The sequence below is a fragment of the Aphidius gifuensis genome, linkage group LG1 (genome assembly GCF_014905175.1).
Source record: "Aphidius gifuensis isolate YNYX2018 linkage group LG1, ASM1490517v1, whole genome shotgun sequence".
NCBI classification, from domain to species: Eukaryota; Metazoa; Arthropoda; class Insecta; order Hymenoptera; family Braconidae; genus Aphidius; species Aphidius gifuensis.
In genome coordinates this window covers 22852233-22877290 of record NC_057788.1, presented here as the reverse complement: position 1 = coordinate 22877290, position 25058 = coordinate 22852233, and the positions used below count along the sequence as shown (strand labels likewise).

The following is a 25058-nucleotide window of genomic DNA, read 5'->3' as shown; positions in this document are numbered from 1 at the left end:
AAAAATCACCCCAATTCCGGTGCATGATTTTTCGGTGTTTCCGGATTGAATTTACAGGAGAACGAGACACTGACGTTTGATAGTAAATATATAAAAAAAAACCAAGGGAAAAGAGGTGATATGGCTCGTATATACAATATGAAAAATCTCAAAAACAAACTGCAAGCGTGAAATTGAATGAGACATTTTTTTTTAATATCCAATACATGTACGGAAAAGATAAAAAAAAAAAAAGAAAAAGTATTTGAAAAAATAAGAAATAAATGAAACTGACAAATGTCAGTGCAGATTTCATAAGACTTCTATTTTATTTCGATATAAAAATACCAATTGAAAAAAAAAAAAAAAAAGAAAAAAGAAAAATACATGACATAAATAGTTTTACAAATGAAACATTTTAATTTTCATTTGTTGATGTTAATTATCGATAGGATTTTATGTGACATGCCTAAACACGGTCTGTATTTATGATTCATATGGATAATAGTTTGATATGGCAATTGTATTGATCGTAAACCTAAATCAATCATTGAATCCATTACACTTACAAGACGAAAAAAAATTTAAAAGGGTAACAAAAATTCCTCCACACAAAATGACGTTAATAAAAATATAGTTTTTTTTATTAACCATTGTAAATATAGAAGAATTTTCAATTTTTTAAATTCTTTTTTTGGCTTATAGAAAGATAAAAAACAAAAGTATCAAAAGCTCAGAACAATGACTAAGCTTTTATTTACAAACAAATAAATAAATTTATATAAAATTCAATTTTCAATAGACTAATTACTTATTTATCGTTAATTATTATTTGTCGTAAATTTAATTATGTGATACTTTAGCTAAGAAATATATAAATAATTAAATTTCTTATTCTTTGTTATTTTTTTTTTCCCTTTCGCAATGGCAACAACAACAAACAAAACTAACTCAAATTTAATTTGAAACAGCTTCGGGTATTATATATATAATTTCCTGTCGAACCAATCAATATTGTATATGTACACGAATAATTTTTTATTTATCAAATTTCCCTCATAATGGACAAAGTAATTAGACTGCGTACTAATAAACTTTTTATTTTTTTTTTCCTATTATCCTAAATGAAAATTAATAAATTATTTATTTCGAGGATAAAGAAAATGTATATAATTATGCTCAAAGTATGCTCTAAATATATTTATTATTATCGATATTTTTGGTATAAATTAATTAACAGTAGAAAAGGTCAACACTGCACTATATTTCACTGATAATAATTTAAAAAAAAAAAAAGAATCATCACAATATATGAGTGTAATATTGAATTAAAATTTTTTAATTAAAATGACTGTTTATTATCATTTTTAAAATTAATAACTAAAAAATAATATTATATTTACGTGTATATGAATTTATTTTATGTATTTTGTTCAATAAATTCATACGTTTTTGTAAACACGTCTTTTTTTTTTAACCGAGTACTTTTCGAAGATAAATTTACCAATGAGAATTCACGTTGCTCTATTATTCTCAGAGGACGAACGGACTCAAGTCTCTAAAGACCGACCTGATTATTCAGTTCGTACATTATCGTATATAGTATGTAGAATATAGTACTGCTTTTTGAAAGAGAAAAGCTTCTCTACAGCATCATGCGCTACAGCATTAAGATAGTTGCTTCAAGTTGGCAAAGTCTTGTGAAAATCGATCGATTGGCGAGTGTTTGAGTCTCTACACTTTCAGCTGTATATAAGCATATATATTCACGTATATATTTACAGTATATATATGTACATATTTTTTTGTGTTACTTGATTCACCACACAGGATGTCGATGACAATCTTCGAAGATTCTCGTTTGCAAATACCTTTGCATCAAACTTGACAATATTTTCTACTTACTGAATTGAAAATTTCAATATTTATATTTTATATCAAATATGAAACGTTGATAAATTATTTTAGTCAATAAAATAGAATAAAAAAAAATATACAAAAGCAGAGAAAGCTTTGTTTTAGATTTTCTTTCGATAATATTTTTTCATACTAACAAAAAATATATATATATCAACTGGGGTGCAATTGATGCCACATCAATCACGTCTTTGGTAAAAAAAAAAAAAAAATGCAAAACAAGAAGAAAATGTAACGACCCAGGTGCTTTGCTCTTTCACAAAAAAAAAGGGAAAAAGTCGTAAAAAAATACGATAGAATGAAGAAGTAAAATGAAATGAAAAATAAAATAAAAAAAAAATAATACGAAATTGCAGAAATGTTTCGCATTTCCTTTTCTCGTATCTTCCGGGTGAAAGCTATTATATACGTTGGCTAAATTCAACTTTATACATAAAGACTCACATATGTAATAGTATATATTGTTAATTTATTTTTTTTATCTTTTAATATTTCAAACAAATTTGATATATTTTTTAAATGCGTCACAAGATAGCCGGATTGATTGGCATGTGGCCAAATGGCTTTGTTGAATAAAGTGCAGTAAAATTGACAAGTTGGCGTATGGAAAATAAAAAAAAATAAATTAAAAAGGGGTAGCTGTCATGCAGATATCCAGGATACATCGAAGGATGTTAAAAAAAAAAAATGATCATAAAAAAGTGGAAAATTATTCGCTTCGTGCATTGAAATAAATGTTTTTGCATAAACATAAAAAAAAAACAAAATTAACCTTGGAATAAAACATCATTTTCAGAGTAAATTAACACCGGATGTTGATGACTATATATAATTCCCAGTCTGTCATTACCTTAAATGTATTTTATTTATTAATTAGAAGATTGCTATCACAACCATCGAATAATGTTTTTTTTTTTTTTAATTGAAAATTAAAAACGAGAATGTCATTAAAAAATTAACAAGAGCAAAATTTTTATTTTATTTATTGAATGAAAATTGAAGAGAGGCTTAGAGAGTTTTTTTTAAATAAATATATAAAAACTAATAAAATAAAATTTAAATGTTCATCATTGAAAGAGAATATTTAAGATGTTTTTTTTTTAAGGTAAACTCAATACTAACGGCTACTTGAAGTTTCAATAGTCAAATAAATTGACCGTAACTAGGTTCAATGGTATTTGATAAATCACATATTATACGGATAATAGTTGATGCACAAAGGGTGAAAAATAAGTTCTTCAAGGGGAGTATGATACGACACAGACTGTCATCATCATAACAAAACAAGATTGTGCTTTGCATCAATTCCCAGAGGGGATTATATGTCATTTACATTCTTGCAAAGCCATCCCAAAAACACCCACAACATCCGTTTGCCTTTTGGCAATTTGTATCTCTATTCTATATACGTTTTTTTTGTTTTCCAAACTAACTTGAAAACAAAAAAGTGAAAAACACGATAATAAATATTATCAGATAATTCATGTAGTGTTTGGATTCGCTTAAACTTAGCATCACGTCAATTTAATGTTTAATATTACAACAAGAGGTTCAGGATAATCAAAGAGTGATTTTTAATCATCCAGGATTGATCATTGTCTTTTATTTAGCCTTGTACTCAACTAAAGTATTTCATTAAATTGAGCGCATTGTTCGTCAGAAAGGCGCAAACGCCGAGTTTTTGTACCATCAACATAACATAATGATGTTCAAATTCTAATTAATCTCGTCATTATGTCTAAGTTGTACTACTAAAATAAATCATTATCAAAAACTTAAACGTTAAACTGAATGTAAATGATTGTTTTGATTTTCTTTTCATTAAAAAAAAAATATCAAATTGTTTTCTTGATGGAAGTGTATCACTATCTAATCGTCAAGTACACTCACTAATATTGTTTCTACTTTCACGTATTTTATATAAAAATTTAATCAATACAACTGTTGATTAAAAAAAAACTAAAATCAACATACCTCATTATACACCATTATACACCTTTAGCATCATCAGCATTCTTTTAGTTTTTGTATTATGTTGCAGTTGCCAGTTACAGTAACTTTCAATTAATAGCACTGTTTTCCTCACGATTTTGACTCAATGACAAATCGTTTTTTACTTTTAGTCCTGGTACTAATGGTTGTGTTTGATGAATGACATCAGTACTTGCTTATTTAATCAAAATGATGGATTAGTTTGAGCAAGGTCATGGACAAATAAATAAACATACTCACCATTATGCGTCTTGTCTACTAGCATCAAGACTTTTGTCATTTTTTTAGCCATAATTTTTCCAATTTTTTACGTACACTCTTTGTATAGCTACAAACACAAAGAAAAAATATTAAATTAACACTTTATTATAAATATACTTTTCAAGAGACAATTAAAAAATGTGGATAATTAAATTTATAGTTACATGACGTTATAGATATTTTTTTAACACAACTTACTATCTTACTATTTCACAATGTTTGCACACGAACCCAATGTCCTTGAAAGTTTTTGGCGTTCTTAGCTCCGATAATCTTGACATGACTATTTCATTTCGAAATACTCAAAAATCAGCACTAAATTGTTGCAAATTATATTGGCAATGCTATTATTAATCATTTCGATCAAAATTATTTATTGTTAGATAAGATTAAACTATTAAATAATTACGTAATAAAACTTTTGACAATAATGACTTGCAATGATGACGTGGCAAATTATGCGGCCATTTCGATGAAATCATAGAGTGGGGATAAGTTTAATGAACGATAACTGCGCCCTTAGCGCCAGCAATAGATACTATCAATTTTGGCGGTCAATTATTCAAAAATTCAAATTGATAGTACCTGATGCCACCGCTAAGGGCGTAGTTATTAATTAATTAGCTTATCTCCACTCTATTATTTTATCAGAGCGGCCGTATAATTTGTTACGTCATCATTTCAAGTCATTTGCTGTCAAAAGTTTTATTAATTATTTAATAGTTTAACCTTATCTAACAATAAATAATTTTAATCCAATTGATTAATAACAACATTGTCAATATAATTTGTAACAGTTTAGTGCTGATTTTTGAGTATTTCGAAATGAAATAGTCGTGTCAAGATTGTCAAAGCTAAGGATGCCAAAAACTTCTAAGGACAATGGGTTCGAGTGTAAACATAGTGGAATAGTAAGTTGTATGAAAAAATATGTGTAGCGTCAATCGTCATGTCACTATAAATTCAATTATCCACTTTTTTTTATTGTCACTTAAAATGTGTTTATAGCTATATACAAAAAGTGTACGTAAAAAATTGGAAAAATTATTGCTGAACAATATGACAATAGTCTTGATGCCAGTGGACAAGACATGATGGTAAGTATGTTTATTTATTTGTCCATGACCTTGCTTAAACTAATCCATCATTTCGATTAAATTAGCAAGTACTGATGTCATTCATCAAACACAAGCATTAGTACCAGGACTAAAAGTAAAAAAATGATTACACTGGTTTGTCATTGGAGTCAAAATCGTGAGGAAAACAGTGCTATTAATTGAAAGTACTACATACCAATTGTAACTGAGCAACTGCAACATTGTTTTTTTTAAATAAAAAACTAAAAGAATGCTAATAATGCTAAAGGTGTATAATGGTGTATAATGAGGTATGTTGATTTTAGTTTTTTTTTAATCAACAGTCGTTTTGATTCTGAATCATTTTAATATATAAAATACGTGAAAGTAGAAACAATATTAGTGAGTGTACTTGACAATTAGATAGTGATACACTTGAACCATCAAGAAAAACAATTTGACATTTTTGCTAAAATATTTATTATACTTTGATCAGTTAAAAAAAATTAATTCAAAGTATCGTAATAACAGATTTTTTTATCAATTGAACTAAAATAAAACATTTTTTTTTTTTGTGACATGTTTGCACATATTTTTTTTATCGAAATTAAAATAATGGGAAGCAAATGAAAAGTAGTAATAAAAAAAAATAGATTTTTTTTCAACTGAATAGCGAGAATAAAGAGTTGCAAAAAATAAAAATAAAAAATACTTTGATACAAATGGTCACCATGACGATGGCTATCGATTTCCTCATCCTCTTTTCAACAGTATCCTCAGTATTCTCCCAATTTTTATTTTTGACTCATCTTCTATTTTTTCATTTTACCTTTGCTTGATTTTTTTTTTATTCATTCTCCCGTCATAGCCGTCGTTACCGGTCTATTATTTTTCACGTTATAAAAAGTCACCCACTGGAATTCACTTTTACAATTAAAACATAAATCATTTTCAATGATATTTCAATCGAAATTCAAATCGGCATTTTCTTTTGTCATTTATAATTTTTTGCAATTGATGGTTTAAGCAAAGAATTTAATAACTTTTATATAATATATAGATTCATAATATATAAAAAGAAAAAAAAAGGTTGAAATGGGATTTAGATTATAAATTGACATTAAATCGACATGAATCGGATTTTCATGTCTCAGGGCTATTTGAAAAACTTGATATATTTTATATCATAAAAAAAAAAAAAGAAATTTTAACGATAAACCATCTTTTGCTGCTGCCCTTTGAGGGACCATTTTTTGTTTCCCTAAAATAACATTCACGAGATACTGATAAACTCCAAAAAAGTTAAATATTTGAAAAAAGAAAAAAATTCTGATAAAACCTATCAGTACTGTTAACACAGACGACAACTCTGTTTACACATCTCTCAACAGCTTTAAGCCATTTTCTTAATTAAGTCAACTTAAGTGCACTATCAACTGAAACAGTCAACTCGTTTACTGATGAATCTCAATCAAAAGTTTTTACCAAAATTAGCCATTTAATGTGATTGAAATAGAATAAATTTTTTTATTTTTTTTTTGCATAGCTTATTATAGTATTAAATTTATTAAACTTTTTTTTTTTGCTCTTTAAATATTTGTCTTTTTAAAAAATTTCATATTAAATTTACAAATGAAAAAATGAATATTATTTTTTTGCTTTTAAAATTTATTCTATTGCATCGTTAATTTCCATTTTAATTTTTGTATATTTTCATTAACCTAATATTTTTAATTAAGTAATTAAAAAAAAAAAAAAAATGTATGCTGGGTTATTTACTAATTGAAATGGCCCAAAAGCCCGAATCTTTTGTGTCTGCAATGCGTCGACAACTTGGAAAAGCACAGCTGCCACCTCAGCCCTCTTTATATGCCTCTCAGTCGACTCCATACTATATACCCTCTTGCTGATCTGACTCGCAATACACCCGGAAACTACCGAAACCCGTGCCAAGAATTTAAGATACCAAAAATCTATCTGAATTTCTACATTTAAGAAAATACTTTACGACAATGTACATTTACAATTTTTATTCATTTACATATTATTATTATTGTCATTTGAAAATTGATTGTATAATTTAATTTTGTATTCATGAGCCAGAAATTTAAATTATTTCACTTGACTTATTGATTTTATTTTATAAATATATTTATCAGTATATTTATAATAATTTAATGACCAAATTAATAATAAGAAATTTGATATTTTAAAATATCTTTGAATTGTCAATCGTGAATTAATTAATAAATTTATTTCAAGCATTTGAATTATTCATTAAGTATATTTATACTTACTTGTATTTTAATTTTAGATAATACTAAATTGTATAATATAAAAGATAAAAAACAATTGATATAAATTTAAATCAAAATAATTATACAAGATATAATTTAAGCAGAAAATAGTACTTTGTATTGCCTAGACTCTCGATATATATTAGTGCACGCAATTTGTTGGTATGTGAACAAACCATTCACTTGGCTTGTCATAAACGTTACGTGCTTTCATGAGTTGGCCATTCAAGTGTTCAAATAAAATTAAAAATTCACAGTATATATTCTCAATCGAATAAATAGAGCAATGGACAAAAAAAAAAAAGCAATTAAAAAAATCATATGACTATGAAATAATGCAAAATTTAAATTATAAAACTGATAGGTTTTTTTTTGTCATTAATTGATATTTTTAATTTTACTTTTTTTTTTTTTGTCTATTTTCAAATGTAAAAATATGAATAGCACTCGAATGCTGGAAATTGCTCAATGATATAACGAGAAAAATTTTAGGAGACAGGTCACTTGCGTGTTTGACTGACTCCCACGAGTCTAAAGATATATTAACTGGTCTAACAACCTATAAAAACCACAACTGTGCCAATAAACTTTAACTCTATACCTACATACATGCATTATATTCACATACATTAAAATTTCAGAGATGCAAGTTCATTTACTATTCGTGAATTAAATTCACAACATACTAAAACTTATTTTTTTTACGAGGTTTACATAAATTCTTTTGAACTATACAAAGTCCTACGAGACACTTGCTTAATTTGAAAAAATAAAATTCTCAACATTTTATTTAACTTTTTAAAAATATAATAAAATAGTTGAAACTATTATTTTTTTTTTAATTACATCATTAAAATACAAGTGTGATTGTATGTTATTTTTTGTTTTAAATTACTTCTTATGCTGTTATTTAATTTAAATATAAAAAAAAACAATTTTTAACATGTTTTTTTTTTCTTTTTTTAGATATATACTCTAGATAAACTAAGCTGTTAACATAAGCAGTTTGATGGACACCAGAATAAATTTAAAGAGAGTATCCTGTGAAAAATTATCAACTAAAAAAATCATGTTGAATTGTTACCATAGATAGGAAGATGCAATGTCTAATGCTACAAAGGTGACACTGTCAAATCCATCACGTCTTTATAAAGCACTTGCTTGTCTTGTGCTTGCGTTGATTGCTTTACAATATATATTGAGTGGTGGACTTGACACACGGCCTATTGAAGGACTATTTTCAACAAACGGAACAAGGTTTGTGGAACACATATGTCTTTAATTTAATTAGCTCATTAAAATAATGAGTACAATTCGTTACAACTGCGTAGGTCATTGATATATTTAATTTTTTTTTTTTCTAAATAACTGGTAATAAATTGGCCAAGTTCATATGAAATGTTGATAATTTAATTATCTTGTTAATATTTGTCAAACAAATTTACCATATTGTTTTCACTTTATCACACTCTCTCTTTCTATTTAAGTGTTTCCTTTTTTTTTCATGAGATTACTTCGTGTTTATTAATTGTTTATATAAAAATGTTTTTTCTCGCATTTATTATTTTTTCATATCTTTAAACTGTATTGTGCTCTTTTTAAATAAATATTTCTCAGACTCTGATTGATAAAACAAATCACTTCCCTTTAATTTTCATATCAGTTGATAATTCAAATGAAGTTTTTATATTTTAAATATACGCATGATAAAAATATTCAAGTATTTTTTTTTCCTTTTATTAATACATTATTAATATCTATATAAATAAATTAATTCGAATATTTTTTATGTTTATTGATCCACGTAAATTTCGCACGACATGCCTCGAATTGACCACATCATCGCAATATAATTTATTAATTTATTATATGTGTACTGTGCGTGTTCTATAACACAAATTATATATATCATTTCCGTAGTAAAAGGGACGGGATATTATTTGACTAATAAACGAGATAAAAAAAAAAAAATTATATATACGTATATAAACTCTAGAATAAAATACCAATACCGATTAGAGACAAAAAATAAAAATAACTCATAATTTGCTTTTTATCATCACCAGGTATTTTCTATTGTTCGAGTTTTATGGCTAAATGTTTTTTTTTTTTTTTTCATTCTTGTATTTTACTGTTATACGATGAGAAATAATCGGAAAATTTATTTTAACGTGTAAAGTTATGATCTACTAGTGAAAATGGAAAACAAGGTGTATAAAAAAAAAAAAAAAACATACCATTTAAAGTTTATGTTAGTAAAAAAAACTTAAATAAATAGTTATAAAAAAAAAAAAAAGAATATACACTATAGCATAGTAACAAAAACAAATAAATAAAAAAGGTAAAAAACGTGGTCAGAAAACTGCGTTTTGGACATCAGGCGCCAGTCTGACTCAACAAAATACTTTTCCACTTGTTTTTTTTTTTTATTTTCTGGTTTTTTCCACTCAGACAACTTTACTCCTCCCTCCAATATTTTCATCTGGTGAAAAACTTGTCTCGACAACTTGTTAAAGTCCATTTTTTCATGCAATATTTACTCTTGTAAACTATCAAGGTTTTCAACAAAAATTTGACAAGTGTAATATAATATATATTTGTATAAAATATATACACACCCAATAAAATTTTAAAAAATTAAGAAAAAAGAGTTTGCGCATTGGCTGATGATTGAACACCAGAAAACATCGATTGGTATGATCCAATTAAATTAAATTCCATTAAGGGTTCATTGAACGTTCGTTCGTCTCGTTTATCTATATCAAAAGGTCCAAGCAAAGCTAACCATCTCTTTCCCACAAAAAAAAATAATTCATCTTTGTTAAAGAAATAAAAAAGAATTAACTTTAAAGTTATCATACAATCAATTTACATTAAAATCATAAATAACATAAAATAAATATAACTCATATTAACAATTAAAATTGATATTGCTAATAATAAAAAATTTTATAGACCAATCATGCAATAACATATAGTATTATTATATATATAATAAGAAAAAAAACTTTTATGACAAAATAAATAAATGAAAAAATGATAAACAAGTTCGGTTTTGATTTTAGATCGTTGGATGCTTATTGGCTATAGCAAGCTGTTTTGATATCACAAATATCAAAACAGCAAAGTTGCATATCTTTGTACACATTGATTATGTATAGAGAGAGAAAGAGGACATTTGAGTACCACAACTCTGAAAGCAATAGCTTGAATACCGCGACGTCGCAGACACCACAAATTGCTGGTTGTGTCGTCGTCCACCTTGCTTGTTGTGTACAGCACATTTCGGTTATTTGGCTCGATATATGCCATCGTTGCTTTTCTCCTATCACATCGCTATTTAAAAGCTTCTCATCATCTTGATGATATTACGTACATGTATTATAATATATTGAAGTTATCTAACAAGCGGCTGTTTACCAGTTATAACCATTCACTAATATTCATCGGATGAACCAAGTCAGCAGTTTACTCTGACACTCAACATATGCCAATGTATTTGTGTCAATTTATATGTATATTTATGTACACTTTATATTTTGCATAGATATATTTTGCTGATATTGGTAAATTTGGGTATCAAAGGGTTGACTCTAAATAACTTAAAAAATAAAATTTTATAACTGTATATAATATTGATCGAAAATTCATGAATATAAGAAATTTTTTTTCTTTTTTTTACTTTGAATTGAATTTACTGTGAAATTAAATATGAAAAAAGTAGAAAAAAATTCAAATCTAGGCGTTATTTACCAAAGACCATTCAAAGAACTTTTATTATTTTTTTTTTTTTTTTTAGATTTTTATTAAAATTTTTATTTTTCTTTTTTTAAAGTCAATTTTGAGTTTTTATGTGCTTGGTGTATTATATGAAGCTTGAGGCCTATATATAATGCATATTTTTTTTTCCAAAGAAATATATATAAAATAAAATAAATAAAAATGATACAACAAAGTATAGTCAGGAAAATATTTTCTATACCTTTAAGGTATTTTCTATTTTGGATAAACATGTCATGTACTTTCAAGTTATGATTTTTTTATATTTTTCTCATAAATCTTGTATATATTTGAAATTTTCTTGAAAAGTAAAAGAAAAAAAAAAAAATAATAATAACAATACATATAGCTTTAGTTTTTGTAAAGAATATTTTTTCGAGATGCATTGGAAATACCTATTGCAATGTCAAACTTTTATTAGATATGTTTCGATTTTTTTTTTCTTCATTTTTCCTTGGGGCAAAGCCAGAACAAAATAGAACAAGACAATGACCATATCATATGACCTATGGCGTTAAAGATTCATAGACAAAAAAACCAAAAAAAAAAAAAAATAGAAACAAACAAGAATATAAAATATCGTAAAAAAATATTATTTTTCATTTTTACTTTCAAGTGAAACATAAAGCAAGAGTTTAAAATATAAAAAAGATCTATTGTATACCTAGGCAGTTAACATCCCTACAATTACGATTATATGAACAAAGTTTTTCCAAGATTTATGACATTGCCGAGTAAAATTATATTTTTTATTCCATTCAAAAATAAACCAGTTAAATTTACAATGTATGTACACCAATGAATTTATCCTATTTTTATTTCTCATCCTTTCTACTGTACATATCCCTTTTTTTTTGTTTAAACCTCTTTCCCTTGATTAAATTACCCTAATCGGTAAAACAAAAACATAAAAGCAATTTCTATTATGTTGCTTTTGTTGTTCTACTTTTACTATAAACATTTGTAAATGAAAATATCATAAATAATTTTATGTGACTATTTGATGGACACATACACATATATAGATCAACATATTTTACCCTCATTCTTTGTTAAAATAATAATAGCAACATGAATGAAATTTATTACAAAAGATATTTGTTCACGATTTCATCGACTGGGTATTTCATTATTTATATTTTGTTATTTTTATTATTTATTTATTTGGTTTATAATAATAATAAAAAAAGAAATTTCAGTAATAAATAAAATCAAGTATTGTATTTGACCTTGATATATTAAAAGAAAAACAAATATTAGGTGGAATAAAAATTGAAATATATTTTAGTTGGGGTAAAATGACATTTCATGTTGACTTTATGCAAGTTTTAAGTAAAATAAAATAATAGCAGAAAGATTATTCGTGCAATAAACTATTCGTGTATTCGATGGTATATATAGAATACAGAGATAAATAAAAGGACAAAGATGTCCTTTGTCTTATTAGTTATTTATTTATTTTTTTAACTATTTAAAGCTACTAGAAAATTATGTCATAGATAAAAAATGTAGGTGACCTCATGTAGTACTCATGAATACATACTTACATTTATGTAAAATGAGTGTACGTGTGTGTTGAAAGATATAAAAAGCTTCAGTTGCTTCCTGAGTGTACGATATTGACTAAAAGAAAAGGGAAAAGATATTATCATAAACCACTATAGTATATGAATACCCTTTGGGTTATAACTAGACGATAAACTATCTTTGTATGAATTTTTTTGAAAACTAAATTTAAAAGTTTCGAAATATTATTATTTAAATTTAGAATAATACATAGATTAATACATTTGAATAGATGGCACTGAACTTGTTAACTCAAAAAATACCTCTTTGTCTGTTCTATAACCCTGATAAAACAGCTTCTATCTATGATATTTAAATGTGTTTACCCTATAGTTCTAAAAAAAAATGCCGCTGATCGTTCAAAAAATTTCAAAAAACATCAAATACCTCTTTACTCATTCTATGTTCCTGATACTCGAAAATTTTTTTTTCTATCAAATTTGAAAAAAAATTTAAAAATAATTAAAAAAAAAAATTTTTTGAGTATCAGGAACATAGAATGAGCAAAAAGATATTTGATATTTTTGAAAATACCTCTTAGCTCATTCTTTGTTCCTGATACTCGAAAATATTTTTTTCTTTAAAATTTTTTCGAGTATCAGGAACATAGAATGAGCAAGAAGGTATTTTCAAAAATTTTAAATTCGAAATTTTTTTTTTTTTCAAGTAAGTATCAGGCAAATATAAAATCGAGGAAGTAAATTTTTTAAAATACCGAATACTTCTTTTGTCATTCTATGTTCCTGATACGATTCAGTAAAATTTTTTTCTAAATATATCAGGCTAACAGAAAATGGAAAAAGTAATTTCCAAAGTTTTTAATAATAATTTATCAGAAATGTAGAATGATAAATTGAATTTTTCAAATACTTATTTAACATATAATACTTTTTATACCTTATGTTATTTTAATTATTCTATGTATCACTTTGAAATTTTCTTTAAAAATCATGGTTTTTGATCAGGAATATAGAACAGGCAAGGAGGTATCTTAAGTTTTATTATTTAATACTTTTTATATCTTACGTCATCTTAATTATTTTATTATTTTATATATAAATGGATAGTGAGTAACGAAAAAAGTTGGACCTGTAACTACTTGTTCACAGCACAACTATCTTTCAGCCATATTATCTTTATTCTTTATCTACATTGTAAATGTCGAACAATCCAATGTTTTTTGGAATTTAACCACTTGTAAATAATTACTAACAATTTCTATTTTTATTTCACTCATAAATAGCAGTCTCTGATCAAAATAATTAATCATTTGATATAATATATAGCATAATATATAAAATAACTCAAATGAAATTTATCTGAATGTATGTTTGATGAATTCAATTAAAATTGATCAATCAATTACTATCTGCAGACAGTCTCAATAGTCTTAGTTCATGCTGGTATATCCAACGATGCTTAATGATGCAATTATTGAGTGTCACATCATGCGCTAGTCAATCGACTGTGAGATACTATATTTGACTTTGAGAAATCAATCGTTTCAAGTATCATTAATATGACCTTGTTACTTTCTCAAAATAACAAACTTTGAATGTTGAATAATTTTTTTTCTAAATATTTTATATACATAAAAAGGTCATACCTAATCTATTTTTATATTTATTTGTTTTTTTGTTATTTTTATTTAAATAAAACTTTATGTTAATTCTTTTTGTTATATTTTTTTCTTACTTCAGGTATCCTGAACATTCGCCTAGACATCATCAACGTGGTCTTATAATTTACGGAGCAGAAACAGTTCAAACATATCCAACAGTAATTGTAAACCACACATCAACAACAATAGTATCACCCCTTGTTGTTGGACTTCACGACGTCAATAATGCTACAAAGTTTGATACAAATACAACGAAATTTATTCCTCCTCTGAATAAAATAATTTTCAATTCAACTTTACAACAAAGATGTCCTCTAATACCTCCAAATCTTGGTAAACTTTTCATTTAATTAATTTTTAAATACATAACAATACTTATTATTTACTATTGAAACAATTAATATTTATTAATTTATTTTAATTTAACAGTTGGACCACTTGCAATACTTAAAAATCCACCAGAAATGTCTGTACTTGAAACAAGACTTAAAGATGTTAATCAAGGTGGACGAGGAAACCCAAAAAATTGTGCATCACGTCATCGTGTTGCAATTATTATTCCATATAGAAATCGTTATGAACATCTTGTAACATTTCTCTACAATTTACACCCAGTACTATTGAGACAACAAATTGATTACCAAATATTTGTTGTCGAACAAGAAGGTAATTTTCTAATAATTTTATTATCGGCTATATACAAAGGAAAATAAATAATGTATTTATTTTCTTCTTTGTTTTCTCGTAAATGGAATTATGGGGAATTTTGTAAATACAGCTAGCGTCAAGATTGATAAACGATGTTGAGTAAAGAGGGTTTTAATTAGGAAGACAGAGGTCATATTGGCTAATGCCGGAAATGGTCTCAGCAAATGTCATGGGAGTACTCATTATTATTGTTAATACTTTCTCAACGTGATACAACTGATAAATGTCGAAATTTCATTCATCAATATGTTCTGTATACTATCCTAAACTTGTAATTAATTTTTTCTTAATTCGTGTTTATTTATTTTTTACTCAAAAAATAAATAACGACTGCAGATGACTGTGATAAATGTTCAACTTTCAGCACACAAATAAAAAAATATATAAAACATAACGAATACGGAAATAAATCAAGAAGCAAGTAGCGAATAATAAAAAAAAAAAGAAAGCGATCTTGAACCGAAAGAAAAATGAACCGAAAAAAAAATTATAATAAAGGCCATGTTCTTCTGATAAAAAAGAATGTCTGATCACGTCGTTGTAGAGCTCGTAAATCCCTGTGTAATCTTGAACTCGTTAACCAGCAGCGATCCAGTCTCAAAAGATCGTAAAATATTTAGTAGTTTTCATACTGTAATCTGAATGATAAAAAATAATTTTTTAACGATTATATAATAATTTTTTGATAACTATTATCTTTTGATTATTTATTTTTAAATTTATAATTTAATATGACAATTTAAATTCCTATAAATATAAATTTACTAACAGTCAAAAAGCAAAATTTAAAAAAGAAAAAAACAATTTAAAATATAAAAAAATAAGAATGGTAGTATAAAAAATACTCAAGTTATTTTTACATGAAGATGAGGTAGTTTGTAACCCAGGTAAAAAATGAAAATAATAAGAAAAAAAAAAAAGAAATAAAAATCTCAAGAAACTAAGCTCAATGATGTGGTGTAAAAAAAAAAATAAAAAAAAAAACTTGGCAGAGCTTTAACACAAGCGCATGACCCACATTCAATAAAGGGTGACATAGCCGAAGCACTGCAGCATAGAATGAACTCAAAATTAAATGACAAACTTGAATAATATCACTATATAAATGAAACAATTTTTAAAATCACTACTGATGAAACTACATTGAACAGAGAATGTCATCTATATATTTTTTTATTTTTCATATCATTATTGTCTTAATATTAAAATTTACATAATAACATCATGTATATATGATGAATATTTCATGATATAAAATTATATAATAATATAGTAAAATAAAAATCAGTATTATAATATCAATGATAACAATAATTTCAGGTACTGGACAATTTAATCGTGCAATGTTGATGAATGTGGGCTCAGTTGAGGCATTGAAAGAACGTCAATTTGATTGTTTTATATTTCACGATGTTGATCTTCTTCCTGAAGATGATAGAAATCTTTACACATGTCCAGAACAACCAAGGCATATGTCTGTTGCCGTTGATAAATTTAGATACAGGTTTTTGTATTTTTTTATTAATTCTGAAATTAAAATTAAATATAGAGATTAATAATAATTGTTATTTTTAATTTAATAGATTACCATATGCAGATTTATTTGGAGGTGTATCAGCAATGTCTCGTGAACATTTTCAAATGGTTAATGGATTTAGTAATGCATTTTGGGGATGGGGAGGTGAGGATGATGATATGGCTAATAGAATTAAAGCAAGAGGTCTTTACATTTCTAGATATCCTGCAAATATTGCAAGATATAAAATGTTATCACATCAAAAAGAAAAAGCCAATCCCAAAAGGTAATATAATTAGCATTAAAATAGAAAATATAAAACTAATTTTTTGTTTTGATTTTTTATTTTAGATATGAAGTTTTAAGATCAGGAGAAAAAAGATTTACCACAGATGGTCTTAAAAATCTTCGCTATGAATTGATCGATAAGAAAAAATTCAAGTTATATACCTGGCTTCTTGTTCGATTAGCACCAATGAAAAAAAAAAGCTGATGGTTACCCTGGTTTGGTTGAAATCTCAAACCAATTTAAAACTTCTGCATTTATCTGAAAAAAAATAAATGAATCAAGTCAGTAATTATATAACACAAGAAAAAAACAATCCTCGGGTAAAAAGAAAAGACAAAAACTTTACTTAAAAAATCAAAAACGTCTAGCTGAGTGATTAAAAAGCAAGTAAACTATAAATGAATAATTAAATAAACAAAGAAAATTAAAGCGCTTCAAGAACAATAATAATAATAAAAAAAAAAAAAGTTGAGGGGATGTTTTTTTATATATAGCATCTCATTTTATCTTAAATCCCATATTTTTTTAACGTCCTAGTAGTTAGAATGTTTATTGAGTACCGTTTTACTTAGAGCGTGCCAAAGTTGCATTAAAAAATAATGAATATTATATATATATTTGAAAAAATAAAAAAACATAAGTCAATAAGACGAAAAAAAAAAAAGAGCAAAAGGAAATGAACTGTATAGTGAATTTATTAAGTCATGAAGAAACAATGCTGTGGTGAAAAAGTCAATGAACCAAGAGAAATATTATTAGTTTTTCTTTTTTTAATTATTATTATAAACAGCCAATTAAATATATCATTGAGCATATTTTAATGTCTAGATAATAATTTCGTTGAGCGAATTATGTATGTTGTGATTATAAGTAATCTTTGATAAGTTAATTAACAATCAAGCTCCTTTCTTTTTATTTATTCAACAAGTTCCAAGTATTTTTTTTTTTTTCTTTGTAATACTCTGTTTGCATAAAAAAAATAAGTAAATAAAAATTTCAAAAATAATGCAAACACAATATAAATCTTCTTAATATCAATAAATAATTTTTAAGAATATAAATTATTTATAAGACAATTTTTTTGAAATTAATTATACAAATATTAATATTTATTTATATATTTTATTTTTTTGTAAAAATATAAAGAGCTTATTATAATTATTATTAGCTGTGAGATAATTCACGCTTAAATAACGGTTGGCAAAGACAATACATGTTTCACATGAAGCAGAATAATAACGAGATTTAAAAAATAATGTTTTAAACTATTCATACTTTTTTTTTTATCTTTTTGCAGTAGAGAATAATAATAGTAATAGAACGTAAATAATAATGATAATAAAGAACAAAAAAAAACACGCAAATGCAGATTGTCTTGAATGAAATTTAAATTTATAAAAATAATGATAACTCACGTTTTCACATATCATGTGCATAATAATATCTTGAATTAAAAAATAAAAAAAATAATAAGGAGTGATCAAGTGAGCATTTATAAATAATTAAAGTAATTATCATCTTTAAATTCGTTCATGAATAGTTTTTACTTTTTCTTTTTAAATTATTTTAAAACAATGTGGACGAATTTTTTAAAATTCAATTTATTATTTTATTATAAACCTTGAGCTCACTTTATAAAAATAAAATAAAATAGTTTATATAGATCATAAGAAAACCAAATATCTACGAAAAGTTATGATAAAGTTTTTGCACAGGAAAATCTACTATAAAATTTTTTCATTTGATTTTTTTAAAAGTTATAAATTTCATTGATTTAAAACTTTTTTTATTTTCTTTTTATTGATCTATTTAGAAATTTATTTCGCAAAAATGCTTCCACATATTTTATTTTACATAAAATTTGTTATATTCAATTGGAATTTATATAAAAAGAAAATTCCTGTGCATCACGTAAACATAAAGACAGATAGTGATATTAATGAATATTGAGCCACTAGAATAATGCTATGTAATTATTAACTAATTATTTAAGTATTTATAATCAAATAAAAAGTGTTAAGATACGAAAATAAAATAGGCTTGGCTACTTTGCAAATGAAAAAAAATTTATAAAAAAATAATGGAAATTATAAATAGGACCATTTAATATCCAAGCTTAAATTATTATTTATCTTTTTTTAATATTAAAAAATAAAGGCTGTTTGTTTAACGTAGCCTTACGCGCAAGGAACCAATTGATTTTAAAATTCTACAACTTTTTCCTATTGTATTAATCAAATGTGTTAGTTAAATAAAAAAAAAAAATTCATCCCAATCGATTGTGAAATATTTAAAACTAAAGAAAAAAATATAAATGTAAATTAAAAACAAGAAATAAAAACTTTCAATAGCTGTTCACACTTACTATTTTATTGTGATGTATTATTTTTATTTGTTGTTGATGATATCCTCAACAATTTTAGATAAATTTTTTGTTAAAAATTTGTAAGAATCTGTCACAAGATGAACGACGAAATCATGGTGAATAAGTCGATGAGCAAGAACAACATTGTCCTCATTATTTAGCTCAGTACATTGTAAATCATCAATTATATCTGTCAAAGTCTCATTGAATGTTTTTCCAGATTGGTAAAGATCCGATTGATTAACAATTTGAGGATAAAACACTGACATAACTGACTTAAACACATCAAGTTTTAACCAGTGTGTTGTCTTTCGTGACTGTACCGGTAATTTGTCAAATGTAAACATTGAAGATGATGAATAATCAAAGGTAGATAAACTGGTTGTTTTAGATCCAGCCAATGTATATGTTGACAATTTAGAAGATTTAGTTCCAACAACTTTTGGCGAGCTTATCATTTTACTAGAACTGTTTTGTTTATCCTTAAAGACATCTTGAGACTTATTAAATTCTTGAAACACCTTGGTAACCAAATCGTCCAAAATACCTTCAATGATTTTAATAACTTCTAATTTTTTAGAACTTATTTCATTTTGATTATCTGCTGTTAATTGTTTTTTTTTCAACATTGCTTTAACATATTTTTCTCCCTCATCAAAATTATCACATAATTTTTTTCCAACTGCAAGACTAAGAGCTTTGGCAAGTCCTTTTTTTGGATCTTGATCTTTACAAAATGCCATTAACATTGCCATGTAATTAACAGAATATGAAGTATCTAAAAACATGTCACAAAGTAATTTCTTCTTGAGAATGTCTCGTAACTCTTTAGGATTTATATCATTAGACATTGAATAAACTGAGTCATAATTTTTTATAATTTTTGAGTTTGAAATTGATTTATAATTTGTCATTTCTTCTTCAGACATTTGTTCACCATCAAGTTCAAAGTAATCATGAGACCACGAATTTAAGGAACATGTCGTATCAACAACAGTAAACCATAGAGGTGTTTTTAAAAAATTTTGACGACAAATTGTGTTAGAATGTTCTTGATCTTGTCTCTTGAAAGCTTCTAGAATAACCATAAGCTCATCGACACTTGGTATTTCAATATCCATTGCATGAATTATAAATTCTCGCCAATCAACGACAGGAGAACCACCAAAAATTTCATGAACAAGTTTTAGTATATCTTGAGACTCTAGAGCGAGCCATGTAGAAGGTACTGGCGGTTCCTCGTGCTCTTCACCACTACATTCTATTAAATCTTGAAGAATATATACCAAAGACATTGCTGGAATATTACCAGAAGGTGATACACCTTTAAAAATGTCTTTTAATCTTTCAAGTTGACGTAACTTTAGTATAGACTGATGTAAATCTTCTTCAGGTACAAGTGAAGATGTTGTCATCAATCTTTTTGGATTGACGAAAAATTCATCACCATCAAAAATTAATTCTTCTTGTATTTTTTTTCCTCTTTCTATTGCATTACAAAATACTTTTGCCATATTATTAACACTATTAATTTCATTTTCAAATCTTTCACTTATTAACTTATGAATTTTTAAAAATGTATGTTTCATTGTTCCCAAGAAAAAATCAATATCACACTTAATTGACTCTTCTAAAATTTTTAATCGCAAAGACATTCTAGCTGACTCAAATTTTAAAACACAATTCCATTCCTCATATAAATTTTTTTTCATAGCTTCATCTTTTAATGTTGATTGTTCATCAATTTTTGGTGATTCTCCAATACTTATTTTTCTTTGTGGTTCCATTGAACTTTGAGAATTTTTTTTAAACGAACGTTGTTTTAGTTTTTTTTGTTTAATTTTTTTTGGTATTATTACAACTTTTTCCTTTGCATTTTCAATAGTTAAAAAATATAATTTCTCAACAATCGATTCAACATATTTAATATTTAATTTTATAAATTTAAATGACAATGTCTCAGAAAAATCAATTAAATCTTCATTAAAATTATTCAAATAATTAGAAATTTCATTTTTTATATCATCTTGATTAATTCCAATATTTTCAATAGGTTCCATAATATTTTTTTCATTTGTTAATAGAGATGTATAGTCAGATGATTTGTCATCATTGAGTGACAATAGATTAAGATGAATCTTTCCAAGTCGATTACCATCACGAGGTCGTTGAAGCATTAACAAATAATAATCATTAATCAATTGTATTGTCTCTAAAAATCTATCAGCTTCCACTTGAATTATTCTCAGATAAATATTTATCAAATGAACCATCTGCGTTGCTATCCAATAATCAAATATAATTTTTTTTCTTCTATCTTCAGCTTCTTTTCTTTTTTTATCACAAATTTCCCAGAGTTCAGTTTGAAAATTATTAACCTTAGTGAGTAACTCGTCTTTTATTTTCACATCGTTTCTCATATTTTCAGGTATATCATTAAATGCTTGATTAAATTTAATCAATAATTCTTGCTTGTCATCTGGTCGTCTAATAAATTCTATCATATGTTTCATTACAAAATCTCCATATGGAACAATTGATGCAAAATTAAATCTTTTTAAACTAAAAATATCCATTAAATTATTGATATAAGCAAATTCTATATTTTTCCAAACAAGTGCAATGCCTTCAAAAACCTTGAGATCAACTGGAAGATTTGCCCAAGTCCAGCCAACATCACCTGGTTTTGGCTCTAAATAAATAGACTTTTTTTCAATTTTATTTGATAATGATTCTTCTGATTCAAAGCTTAGTGTTTCTATAAATTCATAATTTTCTAAATGATCATCTTGATCATTTGATTGACTCACAACGTTTGATGACTCAACAATATTATCAATCAAAGAACACTGTGATAATGATTTATCACCTATAATTATTTGAGCTATGGTTTTCATAATTTTCATGTCACATGTTTTATATTTAATGATAGAAGTAACTCCTTGACTTGCATAATACTCATCCACATGATGATCATAATTTTCTGACTGTTCTCTTGGAATATCTGGATTATTAATATCAATTTTTTTTTGTATCTGTTGAAGCCGAATAAAACAAGTAAGTGTAGAAATATTGATTAATGGTTTTTCACATTTTGGTAAATTAGGAACAAGTTTATATTCTTGAAATAATTCAACAGAATCACTATCTTCTGGATGTAAAAAAGTGATTCTTGATGGTCTTGGATCAATTTCTTTGATACTTATATTATCAAAATTCATTTGATCATAATTTATTAATTTTTGACCAGTCAATTCAAATTCAAAACTTGCAAGACGTTCATACGTATCTGGATAATTAATAATAACCCAACCATCAATATTTTTTAAACTTCGTAAATATTGTAAAAGTATTTTTGAAGTAAGTTCATCAGATAATGGTTCACCAAGTGTCATAAATTTATATATCCATTTACCAATATAGGCCACGTCACTCAATACGGGATGCATGTCTTCGTATGGAATTACTTTTGGAGTTTGAGTCTCTTTATTGTAATTAATGAAAGTTTTATCAATTGGCATATTGTTTCGTGATGCTCTTGAAATTTTATTTGATTCTCTAGATGATCTTGCGATTGTTTTTTCTTGGTTCCATTCTTTGACCGTTGTTAATTCATCTCTTGATAATTTTTTATTTAAAAAATCATTTGACAAATTATCTAAATCAATGTAAATACATTCTTTCATTTCATCTTTGTATTTTTGTAGACAATAATTAATTGCATCTTCAAGTTTAATTAATTTAATTTTTTTTTCATCCAGTAATTTTTCAAGATACAAAAGTAAAGATGAATCTGGAATTCCAATGACAACACCACGTATAGGAAAAATACAAAAATCCAATCCAACTGGTACTGATGTTTGGGGATAAATAATTCTTAATAATTTATGAACAATGTATCCTAAAATATTTAATCCAAGTGTTAAAAGCTGTTGTGTATCTTCATCAAGTTGAGGAATAAACTCATTCCAAGGTCCTTGAAGTTTGTGATAATTATCAAAGTCTATTTTATCTAATATTTCTTTATTTAAAGCTTCAGCACTTTTAAGTTTTTCAAGCATTTCTTTGTACTCGTCTTCAAATTCATCAAACGTTTTTGAAGATTTAAAATTTCCATGAATTGGTAAACTTTTAAAAAATAATAATTTCCATTCATTTAATAATACTGCAGGAATTTTATCATTCAATTTTTTATACTCTGATAAATTTATTGACAAATCAATAATATCATTTAAAATTTTTGATGCAATTTTATTAAGTTTCATTAATTTTTTATTATGTCTTTCTTCATCAAGTCGTTGATAAAGTTGTTGCAAACGAAAACACTCATCTTCAACTTCATAATTTTCCCATAAATTTTCTTGTTCTAATTTTTCTTCCAACATTTGCCAATCAGTATCTTTAACTTGATATGCTATTTGTTGTTCAATTTTTTTATTCTCAATTATTCTTATTTTTTCTTTTTCAATATCAAGAAGTTTTTTAACTATTCTCTTTTCATACTGTGATTGTTCAACAATTTTATTTGCTATTATTTTATTAATTTTATTATTTTCTTCATTTTCAATTTTATTCCACAGTTCAGATAATAATAATGTTTGCATTTGATCTTTTTTTTTTTTTATATCTGCAGCTTGTTGTCTACGAGCTTTTAATGATTTCATAAAATTTTGTACAGCTTCTGGATCTTCAACAATATTTATTGTTTTATTTTTTAATTCATCATTAACATTAAAATAATTATTTAATTGTATTTTTTTTATTTTATGTTTCTTGTCAAATTCATCAATATCAGCAATTTCTTCTTGTTGTAGTTTAATTTTTTTTGGTAAAACATTGGTTTTTGAAACTGGCTTAATAGCTGATGATTCTTTTACATCTTGTAAGTTCCTGAATTTTTTTCTCTGCTCCTTATAATCATCAAGTAGTCCAATGTATTTTTTTCTGTGCCAGTCTACAACACTTGCTTTATTAGTCAGTTCATCATTGACATCTGGATATTGCAGTGGCTTGTCATCTGATACTCTTTTAATACTAAATTTTTGTGATGTTTCTATAAACCTTTTCCTCTCTTCTTCCATTGTGATGAAATAAAATTTATCTTTTTTTTCAAGACAAATAAAAACATCATAAAAAAGTTGTAGTGCAGCAACACCTTTGCCATTTGATATATCTTTGATACATCCATCGTCAATGTCAACTCCAATAAAGTGAAGCCATAGTTTAAGATGTTTTAAATTCACCCTTGACAATGCTGGATCATGTGTTGAAACTATCATCTTCAATTGATTTTGATCAATGACGTTATAACAGTGAAGTATTTTAGCAAGCAATGTACCATCTCTTGCATGATGTCCAAATATACTAGGAGTAAGATCAATCAGTACACCCAGCTTGGAACGAAACCATGCTTTTAAAATATCACACATGTTTATTTTTTAGTAATTAATATTATTACACAACCTGAAATTATAATAGAAAATTAATTAATAAATAAATAACAAAAAAAACAAAGAAAATCAATTTTAAAAATATAAAAATATATAATTTATTGATTGCTACCTTCAAACGTGATCACATGGTACAATAAGTATTAATTATCAGCATTTTTTTCTTTTTTATAATTTCAAATTGGAAAAATTCAATTTTTTAATTTTCTTTGACTTTTCAGGTATCTCTTGATTATTGCTA

The 25058-nt window shown here is 25.6% G+C and overlaps 2 protein-coding genes across 2 annotated transcripts in view; one reads left to right on the top strand and one right to left on the bottom strand.

Moving 5' to 3' along the window:
• Window positions 1-18314, top strand: part of LOC122853901 (beta-1,4-N-acetylgalactosaminyltransferase bre-4-like) — a 26307-nt gene extending 7993 nt beyond the window's left edge. The window contains exons 3-8 of the mRNA XM_044154312.1: window positions 8489-8779; window positions 14569-14822; window positions 14919-15155; window positions 16518-16701; window positions 16781-16999; window positions 17065-18314. Coding sequence (XP_044010247.1) covers window positions 8625-8779; window positions 14569-14822; window positions 14919-15155; window positions 16518-16701; window positions 16781-16999; window positions 17065-17206 — 1191 coding nt within the window. The 5' untranslated portion in view covers window positions 8489-8624 and the 3' untranslated portion in view covers window positions 17207-18314. The remainder of the gene's footprint in view (window positions 1-8488; window positions 8780-14568; window positions 14823-14918; window positions 15156-16517; window positions 16702-16780; window positions 17000-17064) is intronic.
• LOC122853401 (sperm flagellar protein 2-like) lies at window positions 17072-25058 on the bottom strand. The gene is made up of 3 exons (XM_044153861.1): window positions 24930-25058; window positions 19368-24830; window positions 17072-17260 (listed from the first exon to the last, which is right to left on the bottom strand). Exon 2 carries the CDS (start codon window positions 24794-24796, stop codon window positions 19391-19393), a length of 5406 nt encoding a protein of 1801 aa, XP_044009796.1. The 5' UTR covers window positions 24797-24830; window positions 24930-25058; the 3' UTR covers window positions 17072-17260; window positions 19368-19390.